This window comes from Pelecanus crispus, chromosome Z (assembly GCF_030463565.1).
Source record: "Pelecanus crispus isolate bPelCri1 chromosome Z, bPelCri1.pri, whole genome shotgun sequence".
NCBI lineage: Eukaryota > Metazoa > Chordata > Aves > Pelecaniformes > Pelecanidae > Pelecanus > Pelecanus crispus.
Genome location: NC_134676.1, coordinates 20438913 through 20449629, shown reverse-complemented (window position 1 = coordinate 20449629; position 10717 = coordinate 20438913). Strand labels below are relative to the sequence as shown.

The window sequence follows — 10717 nt, the reverse complement described above, 5'->3', positions numbered from 1 at the left end:
GTCATAAAAGGAGATCAGGTTGGTCAAGCAGGACCTGCCTTTCATGAACACATGCTGGCTGGGCCTGATCCCCTGGTTGACCTGCACTTGCCTGTTGAGTTCACTCAAGATGAACCGCTCCATAATCTTTCCCGGCACTGAGGTCAGGCTGAAAGGCCTGTAGTTCCCCGAGTCCTCCTTCTGGCCCTTCTGGTGGATGGGCGTCACATTGGCAAGCCTCCAGTCATCAGGGACCTCCCCTGTAACCAGGATTGTTGATAGATGATGGAAAGTGGCTTGGCAAGCTCCTCTGCCAGCTCCCTCAGTGCTCTCAGGTGGATCCCATCTGGCCCCATAGACTTGTGAGCGTCCAGGTGGCATAGCAGGTCATTAACTGCTTCCTGCTGGACTATGAGGGCTCCATTCCGGTCCCCATCCCTGTCTTCCAGCTCAGGGGGCTGAGTACCCTGGGGATGACTGGTGTGGCTATTAAAGACAGAGGCAGAGAAGGCATTAAGTACCTCAGCCTTTTCCTCATCCTTAGTAAAGGATCCTATGTAAGCAAAATGCTCCATCATTTCCACTGCAGTGCCCATGAGGCACAGGCACTCCCTCAGCAGAAACCACTGTCTGAGTAAAAGAACAACAAGTCTACCCAGCTTCTATATCTAGCCTTTGCCTTTAAGGAAATTTCCCATGGGCACTAAGCCTGTGGGTCAGTGGATCACCTTCAGCTCTGTTCTGTACTGTGTCAAACATGTCTCTCTCTTACCTCATACTCAGTTGTTTTGATCATTTTGCTTCTTCAGTGACTATGCTCCTTTTTCCTTCATGCTGCTTTCTGTGGTGCTAAAGGTGAACATCAGGTGTGGTTTTTAGGAGACCGATTCAGGAGACCAATTTAAACCACAGCTCTAAACCTTCCAGAGCCACTGGGTGCCCTATTTAAGGCAGCATCTTAGCTCAGCCACAGGGCTGGCACCTGGGGCTGAGGAGGGGAGGGCAGAAGAGTGGTGCAGAGTGGGCAGCTGCCAGGAGCACAGCAAGGCAGACCTGGGGTGCCTCCTCTGTCTCCTCCCTGGGCTGCCCCATCCGCAACCCCACTCCAGTGTGTTTCCCTGGACACATCCCTCAGTAGCTGGGGGACACAGTCCCAGGGACTCACTGGGGAAGGGACAGGACGTATGCCTGGGATGCCTATTTTACTTTCTTCTCTGATGCCAGTGTCTCATGATATTTACCTGTTGTCTTTTCTGCCTCAGCTATTTGCTCAGCTTCCCTATTTTCACCTATTTACTGTGTGATATCAAAGAAAAATGTAGTAACACAGAAATACAAGTAGATGTAGTTAACTTGGAGAGTCCTCAAAGCCTTGTAGCGAATCAGTGTTACTTCTGTGAAGTTGAATGTACTTGGCAGAAAGAATCCCGCGTTAGTTATTATGCTCTGGAAACACAAGCCTTCTCCTGTCTGGTCTGTTGCCCATTTTGTCTCTTATGCTGCTGTCGTGGTTTAGCCCCAGCCAGCAGCTAAGCACCACACAGCCGCTTGCTCACTCCCCTGCCCCGGTGGGATGGGGAAGAGAATTGGAGGAGTAAGAGTGAGAAAACTCCTGGGTTGAGATAAGAACAGTTTAGTAATTGAAATAGAGTAAAATAGTAATGATAATAACAACAATATAATAATAATAATAGTAATAATAATACACAAAGCAAATGATGCACAATGCAATTGCTCACCACCCACCGACCGATACCCAGACAGTTCCCGAGCAGCGGTCACTGCTGCCCGGCCAACTGCCCGTGGCTTATATACTGAGCATGATGCCATATGGTATGGAATAGCCCTTTGGTCAGTTTGGATCAACTATTCTGGCTGTGCCCCCTCCCAGTTTCTTGTGCACCTGGCAGAGCATGGGAAACTGAAAAAGTCCTTGACTAGTGTAAGCACTACCTAGCAACAACTAAAACATCAGTGTGTTATCAGCATTATTCTCATACTAAACCCAAAACACAGCACTATGCCAGATACTAGGAAGAAAATTAACTCTATCCCAGCTGCAACCAGGACAGCCACTTCCTAAGCTAGACACTTAGTGGGAGGGCAAAGCTATAAAGGACTCGTACATAATTATGCCTTTAGGACGCTCTTCGCAGAGATAACCTCCGGTGGGTGAATAATCCCGGGATTAGCTGGAGGATGGAGAGTGATTTCGGGATAACTAGAGCTGGCTCTTTTATGAGCTGATGAATATTAAGAGTCATATGTTTTCTTTTAAAAGAGCTTTGGAAGAGTCTTCTGAAATAGGAAGTGTGTTATATTACGTTGCATTGTGTACATGTTTTCAAACTGGGTTATAACCAGTAAGATTCTGTGCCATAGAAATAAGCATTTCAATGCTATAATCTCATTCAACTGTCTGGAGAGCTGCTGTTCTCCAAGCCTTCAATAAAAATGAGAGCTAGCTATATTGGGCAAGTTATATTTCTGATTCTTTCTAAAGGTACTTACAATAATAGCAGGCTTTTTAAGTTCTTCACACAAGGGCATGCTGGTTTTTTGTAGTGGTTTACCAGCAAGACATGCAAAACATGGGTGCAGACACAGAGGTTTGCAATACAGAAATGTCTCTCCTATCCTGTGTCTTTTTATATTTTTCTGGTGAACACTGATGAGATACTTTGTTTGCATTTGACACTTGCACAGTCTGGGATTTTCTGCATCTGAATCCTGCACCTTCAGAAATTATTGCCAAGAAAATACAAATTGCTCTGCCTTCCATGTGTGTAGCTTGTCTTTTGTGTCAGGTGTTCCTAAACTTATGAGACAACAAATGCCTGCCAATTCCCAGTGGCTCTCATAAACCTCATGAATGAATCTTTTTCAGTCTTTCAACTGAAAATGTTACCTGTGCAGTATAATTCTGCAGAATATTTGCTGGCTCCTGCTGTATCTTGGTCCACAGTTTGGGAATGTCTTTTGTACTCTACATGCCCTGAGTTTTCCCTCTCACTGGTGTTTTTTGAAGCCTTTTCAGGTGGCCCTTGTATTTGTTCTCCCTTTTGTTTACCTGCTTGAAGATGGCCAGTTTCATTCTTCTCACATATTTCCTTTTTTTTTTTTTCTTTAAAGTTGAAAGAGTGTTGAATTCTCTCAGACACTTAGGTTTTATTATACATTCATCCCATGTAATGCTCAGGAGTTTTCTTATGTGGTTGTTTTCTAATATAATACCTGTGCTGAAGGGCTGCTGAAGTTCGTGTAAGACTTGGACCAAGTAATACTGACATACATTGGGGATTCAAGAAACAGGCAGGTTTTAAAGAAACCTGAAGAAAGAAATTAAAGAAACCAAGCTGCAGTTAAAATAATACAATATCAATGATGTAAAGGGAAACCTCAAGAGAGGGAGCTATTAATAAAATTTTTCAACCACCATTTCCGGTAGGGGACCTTTAAATAGAAAAGACTGTGTTGTAATTTACAGTGTTCTTGTCAGTAAATTGCAGCAGCTATGGCAAGCCACCTGTTAGGTTTCCTGCTCTCTCTAATTGCTGTTATCCTGCCCCCGAGATGTAAGTACTCCTCTAAGGATAAAAATACCCAAATTCCCTCTTCCTCTGGATAACACGTAACATAATTGCATTTATGTTGTATTTCAGATGGCTGCACGGACATTATTGGAGGACATGTCGTGCGTCCTCATTCCTGGCCATTTATGGCTGCTATCCAGACAAATAATTCAACTGTGTGTGGAGGAGTTCTTGTGGAAAAGCAATGGGTTTTGACAGCAGCACATTGTAAGTAAGTATCTTATACTGGGGCAATTTTAACTCTTTATTGAAGTGGGGCATGGTGTGCAAGCCTGTAAGTAAAGAGAAGTGGTTATTGATTCCTTAAGAATTGTTAAAAGCTGCAGTTCTCTCACTAAACTGATCTATGAACTTGTCATCTAAGTTTTTTTGTTAACTACTGATCTGCACTATGTGCAGTTAGCTTCATTAGTCAGATCCTGCCAATGTTACAGGATACAGACTGTGCTGATAAAAGACCCAGTTCATTATTTATGCATCTGAAACAGCAAAGTCTTAGAGATGGGGATATATTCCAAAGTGCTTTAAACAAATCTTACCTGTGTGCCTGGGACTAAGCCTCAAACCACCCTGAGAGACAAAGTTGAATCAGATGGAAACACTATTCCTCCCATTTTAAGCAACCTGGGCTCACAAAGGCTGAATATCAGTCATGACTATGACACGGAGCTTGTCCTTTTGACAAGTCAGATGTGAGCACAAGCACCCCTTCCCCAGGTGGGATACCCCAAGGCTGGCACAGCTGTTGAACAGCTGGCTTAGGGTAAAGAGGACATCTGTTGCTCAGGTTAGAAAATAAAATGCCTGTGGTTTTGCTAAAATATTCTCTAAATTGTATTTTAGTTCTCTAATATTTTTTCTGTATTTTAAGTAACTGAAAGCAAACCAATTACAATAAACCTGTGCAAACCTGACCTCCTCAAACACAGTGTGGGCAGCTTGACCAGCCTTCTTCCATCAGTTAGTCTGAAACAGCAGACATACTCTAATAAATACATTTCTGATGATACTCAGAGATCTTGGGGAAGAGTGGGGATTTACGAGTTGTTTAACTCTTACTGTTTATTAGCAGGAATTGGAGTATAACTCTCTTTGGGTTTTGGCAGTCTCCCTTCTTAATATTCACTCTAGGCATGTCTTGAGTTAGGCAACACCCATCCTTCTTCCTTAATGGGCCGAATCCTGTATGTAGTGAAGTTAAGGACAAAACTCTTATTAATATTAAAGATGTCCACTTTAGTAGAGCACTTACCTGTATGCATAATACTCTGAATGAGTATTGAGTATCGATGTGTGTACTGACACCCCACTGATGTCAGTAAGACAACCTACATACTATTAATCAGGCATGTTTCAGTCCTTTGCAGGGTTAGGTCATAAGTCCAAAGGAGACCATTAAAAGATTAATGAAAGGCATCAGCACCAGCAGTCCTTGTGCATGGGACTCTCCTTAAAAGGCAGTAGGCTTTTTCATGAAATTAATTCCAAACTGTGGAAATCCCTGAAGGTCAGCTATCACACCATTATTTTGCCAAACTAGATTTACAGTAAAGAAATGTTACTTTGTAGAGGAAACTACAAGCTCACGTCAAAAGATCAAAATGAACAATATTCTTCCCTATGTTTTAATCATGTTGTTGTAAAATGTGAGTATGATGTTACATGGCTTTTGATTATCTTGAGATGTTGCTCAGTTCCAGTAGTGACCTTCTGTCCCTGTACTTTCTTTAAATTACAGTTCAAACAAAAAAAAACTTAGAGTTGTTCTTGGAGCCCATCAAGCATCCGTGGCTGAAAAAGAACAACAGATATTTAAGGTTACGCACTACTTTCCTAATCCTCAGTTTGACACGTCTTCCAAGGAAAATGATATAATGCTCCTCAAGGTATTGTGTCAATTACTGTTGTATTATTATAAAAGGATTTTTGCTGATGATCGCTTTGGCTATTCTTTGATATTGAATTGTACATTGTTTAGATAGCTTAACAATATCACAGAACACCCTGCTTTTGGTTGTACTAATCTAGATAAAGTTACGGGAAGACTGGCACTGTGAGCACGGATGACATTTGAAGCCCAAACTCCCTTTAACCACTCCCTGTAGCAACCTCTCCAAAACCCCAAAACACATTCTTCAGTAATTTTTCAAAGGCAGTGCTGAAGTGAGGTATACAATGGAGTCTGGGTTACAGCTGTATCCCAAAGGGATACCTTGTGCTGGACTAAGCAAAAAAGAGGATGAAACTTACTGTTAATTATTTGGGGTAACCACCTAAAGTAAAAGTATGGATAATACAGGACATAGACGAATTCAGGTCTAGGAGCACAGAGTGGTAACATAGTGAAGGAGGCTCAGGACACTGCAGATTGAAGCATGGAAAGATGTCCTCGCCAACATCATCATCATCCTGGATGCCAAAGTGGGGCAGGGCTGTAAGAATTTCTAGGAATCATAGAACCATAGAATCGTTTAGGTTGGAAAAGACCTTTAAGATCATCCAGTCCAACCATTAACCTACACTACCAAGTCTACTCTAAGCCAATCAAGGGTAGACTAGACCAGGATACCAGCTAGACTAGACTAGACTAGGATACGAGCTCCTGCTCAGCCTGGCTCATGCCTCACATGTCCCTGCATTAACAAGTCTTAATCCAGCACAGAGACTGACATGGAGGAAGCCAGGGGTGTTTTGAATAGGGAGAGGGCAGTCTCCATGCAGGAAACGTGTAGATGGTCAAATGGTTCTGGAGGACTGCCTTCCCGTTACCAGCAGTTTCAGTGCTGATCCAAAGTCCCTGAGAAATTTAAGACTTGTACGTCATCTTGCCTATACCTTTAGAAACGTCATGACTTCAGTACAATGCCTAAGAAATCTTGGATGGATCTTTATTCAGGCTATGCTTTAGTGTTACACCTGTGATAATGAAGAAATAGTTTTATGTGAAAGATCAGTATGTATATTTAAAATAATTACCTAGCTACATTATATTATGAATATTACCACACTTCTGAAATAATTGGTGGAACTGTATGGAAAAGGAAGTAATGACTTGAACCTGATTTCTAATATTTCGATGGTATCACCATTTTAGTATGACAATGACACAGTGAGGAAACTAGCAGTGTCCCTTTCTGGAACTAGCTGGAGCATTTACAAACTGTACCCCCAGCAAATTATCACTGCCCAAGTGTGAGAAGTTCCTTTCCCCAGATGTTAGTGAGCATTCTCCATCTGCTTCATTGCAAAGGCAGACAGGTTCATTTCACTGGCTTCTCCTATGGCCATGAGCAACTTCTCAGGAGCACTAGGTTATTTGTAAACACAGTACCAAAATGAATTGCTAGGAATTAGTATTTCTAGAGCTGAAAGTTACAACTCTGTTCCAGAATGACATGGATACCATGAAATCCTTTGCCTGAATTTGACACAGGAGCAGGGATAGTGTTAGTGCCAGGGCTCACCTCTCATCTCTACAGTTCTGCTGTAATGCAGTACTAAGTGACTTGGGATAAACCTTCCATCTTTGGAAATTTCCACCAGCCCTAGTGATAATAAACCATAAGGATTTTTTAGGTAAACTTGTGGTTTGTTGGAGTGGCTTTTTTAAAAGGTATAAACCCAGAATCGTTTAACTGGCAACCATTCAGCAACACGTATAGCCAGCCACCTGTGAAATGGATCACGGTGTGGTGATTGTGTGTAAAACAGAAAATGTCCGTGCAGTAGCTGTGAGTCCTTACCAAGCACATTGAGGATATGTGTTATTGTTTTGCTATGTTTTCACTTACAGACTTAAATTGGCCTCTGCTGAAGTATGAATCTGTCAGGTAAAGGCCAACAAAACACAGACGGTTTGGATCATGTAAGCCCTTTTGAATCTCTCAGAGCGAAAACTTGGTAGTCTGAGTCAAGACCTCATTTTTCCCCAGTTATGTTGCTACTGTCATGTCTAATTGGTTACAGCTTTTTTTTCCATCTTTGTTACTGGGTACATTGCACCACGTTTTGAGACCTTTCTGTGTGCTAGTCAAGCACCAGAGTCTGATTTCAACACAGAAGTCCAGTGGCAAGTTAGGTTCTCAAATAGAATATAGGTCCAACAGCGTAACTACTGTGCTGGTTTTTAATTTCCTACTGTAATCAATGAACCTACTACTGCTGCTGTAGATAGGGAATTGCTGTGCAGACATCAGGGAAATTATTTTGGATTTGCAAAGGGGCAGTTAAGCTCAGGATCAGCTCCTCAGTATTGAAAAGTGATTTATAAGGAAAATATTAGTAAAATGAGACTAAATGCCAATTGAAATTAGATTATACTTTTCTTCCTTTCTGCATGAGAAAGCATTTTTTTTTTCTTCTTTCTTCCAGCTGAATGGTATTGCAAAGCTGAATAAAGACGTGCAACTTTTGCCTCTGCCTGACTCTTGTGAAGATATCAAACCTGGCACAACGTGCCAGGTGGCTGGCTGGGGACTCATGTCTCCAGAAAGGCGATCAAAATATCTTCGGGAAACAACTCTTAAAATTTTTGATAGAAAACTCTGTGAGAGGAAGTATAAAAATTACACAAAAATAACCAGCAACATGTTGTGTGCTGTAGGGAAACATAGTGATACTTGCCAGGTAAGAAGCAAAGTTACAAAGAGGAGGGGATGTGCTTTTAACAATGGTTTCCTTTTCACTGGGAACAAAGCAGTGCTGGACACTTAATGAGGCTGATCAGATTCACAGTGATTTTAACCACATTTGCAAGAAACTTTATTGCTGTGAAAAAGAAGCATTATAACTTTGAGTGGTTTAGGTCAATGTACACAACAAGATTGCAAGTATGGGACTTTGAGTCCGGGATTATCTCAGTTAACTTCAGGTGCATTTCTTTAGCTAAGGCACTCTCCTTAGTCACCACCTGTAGTTATCAGAGAAAACAAAGAGCTTTCAGGGTCTGAATCATCTGATCCTTTCCAGATGTGAACATCTGAATAGTACAGAATTAACTGTACACTCAAAAGTGCTGTTTGGATCTTGCGTTTCTTCTCTTCTGTGTGAGTCCAGAAGGGCCAGTTGCTAAAGCAGTGAGAATCAATTTATACCAACAATAAAAAAATACCTTTTGAAATAGAATTATGATAGCACTGTGCTGGTCTACAACATTTACATCAAAGGCTCCTCAGGCTTTAAAAGCAACTGCTCCTTATACCCCACCCAACTCCCATGAAGTGACGTAAGCCAACTGATCCATTTCATGGGTTGGAACAAATTAGAAGCAACTTTCAAACATGCTTATGCACTGCAGGTGGCACTGCATGCTCCTCTAGAGAGCAACGAACACATACTGATAGTTACTTCTATTTTGCGTTCTAGGGAGATTCAGGTGGACCATTAATCTGTGCCAGTCAATACAGTGGGATTGTTTCTTTTGGAAGAAGATGTGGAAACAGAGGCATGCCTGGAGACATGCCTGGAGTTTATACACGACTGACTGAAACATATATTAACTGGATAAAAAAAATAATTTCCCTTTACGGAGATCCATGAGACAGGCAAGACAGTTTCAATAAATACTGTTGCTGTGCATTAGAACTAGATGCTGCTGCTCTAGTGCGCCACCTTTAAGAAGTACCTCCCAGCTTCACAGTTTTACTAACACCACCACAGCTTTGTAAGAACAGTTCAAAATATTCCCCTTTGTACAGATAACATGTTTATTTATCTTTAGTTGGAAATTGCCTCTTGGATAACACAATTTCTATTGGACTTCACCCTACATCTTAGTGTGATGGGAAAGTACTGCTCACCTTATTCATTGTGCCCAGGATGAGGCAACATTTTTGAATGTGTGCTTGCAGAAAAATTCAATTTCAGACTGATAGTGAATTAGATGTCTGCTGAATGAGAAAGAATGAAAGCCTTAAGTGTTCAAATATTTTGCTGTGACGTTACTCAAACCCAAATACTTCAATTCTCCATTACTAAATACTTAACTAAATTAATTTTCAAAGAGTTAAAGTATTAAACAGATAAACATTTTTCCAATTAATCTTCCATTATGAGAGAAATTTTTTTTTTTTTTTTTTTTTGGTTATCAAATCAACAAAATCATCTCTTCCTACAGCTTGGTTCATGCTCTTACCCTTTCAGTGAATGGTCTGTTGAAAAAAGTATAAATACTGATTTTAGTGGGAGTAATTATACTTCTCTAACATGGTGCCTATCTAACATCTGTCAAAACAAACAGGAATTTTGCTATGGATTTCAACAGAGTTCTACTAATGGAAGGACCTGCTGTGTTTCTGAAGAAGCCTGTGGTTAGCGTGGTGTATTTTCATTATCTTCCAAATACTCTCAAGGTCTTTTTTTGCCAACAGTCTAGAAGTAACCATCTGCATTTTTTCTCTGCTTCTTTGCTTATTGCATTAATATGTACCAAATACTGTAAACTTTGGGCTGTTGCAGAGGCATGAATAAATAACTCCAATGCATCAACATACTGGCCTTGATTATTGACCAGCAGCCGTGCCACTGTGCTGAGCAGAGCAAGCCCTGTCTCATAAAGGCTATGCAGATAAAAGTAGCAAATGGGCACCGCAAAGCTGGGTTGGTAGTCGGCCACAGTGCAATAAAACCTGCCGACGTGATGTATGGGGCTTGATCCAATTCTCACTGAAGGTCATGGGAAGATCTTAAGAGATGCCAGTGAGAATTGGCTCAGGCATGGAACGCAGACAGAAACTGGGAAAAAAAAGGGGAAGCATTATCAAAGTGGGAAGAATAATATACCGCTGTTAACACTTTTGAGCTGGGGGTCTCAGAGGATTTTGCAAACACAAATTAGTCCCTTTCACCTTTGTAAAGTAAATGACATCAAGGATATCCTTCCACCCATCCCACAGGAGATTTTTCACACCCTGCAGGCCAGTAACAACTAATTGGTGTTTATCCTCTCAGAGGCAAAGACTTCATGTGCTCTGTTCATGTGAACAGTGGCCGTATCTCAGTCACTGATGGGAAATAATGAGTGATAGAATCTGGAAACCATAACCCAGCAAGTTAATTCCAGTTCAGATATTGGGCTTTGTGTGTGTGCGCATGTGTGATCTCCTGTAATGAGTTTACGTAATTTACAGCAATTTTTTTTCTTTTAC

At 41.3% G+C, this 10717-nt stretch overlaps 1 protein-coding gene across 1 annotated transcript; it reads left to right on the top strand.

Moving 5' to 3' along the window:
* The first annotated feature begins 3493 nt into the window (after window positions 1–3493).
* LOC104037876 (granzyme A) lies at window positions 3494–9110 on the top strand. Its single transcript, XM_075727144.1, has 5 exons — window positions 3494–3554; window positions 3642–3783; window positions 5311–5458; window positions 7944–8198; window positions 8937–9110. The coding sequence occupies exons 1-5, from the start codon at window positions 3494–3496 to the stop codon at window positions 9108–9110; spliced, it is 780 nt and encodes a 259-aa protein (XP_075583259.1).
* The last annotated feature ends 1607 nt before the right edge of the window (window positions 9111–10717 follow it).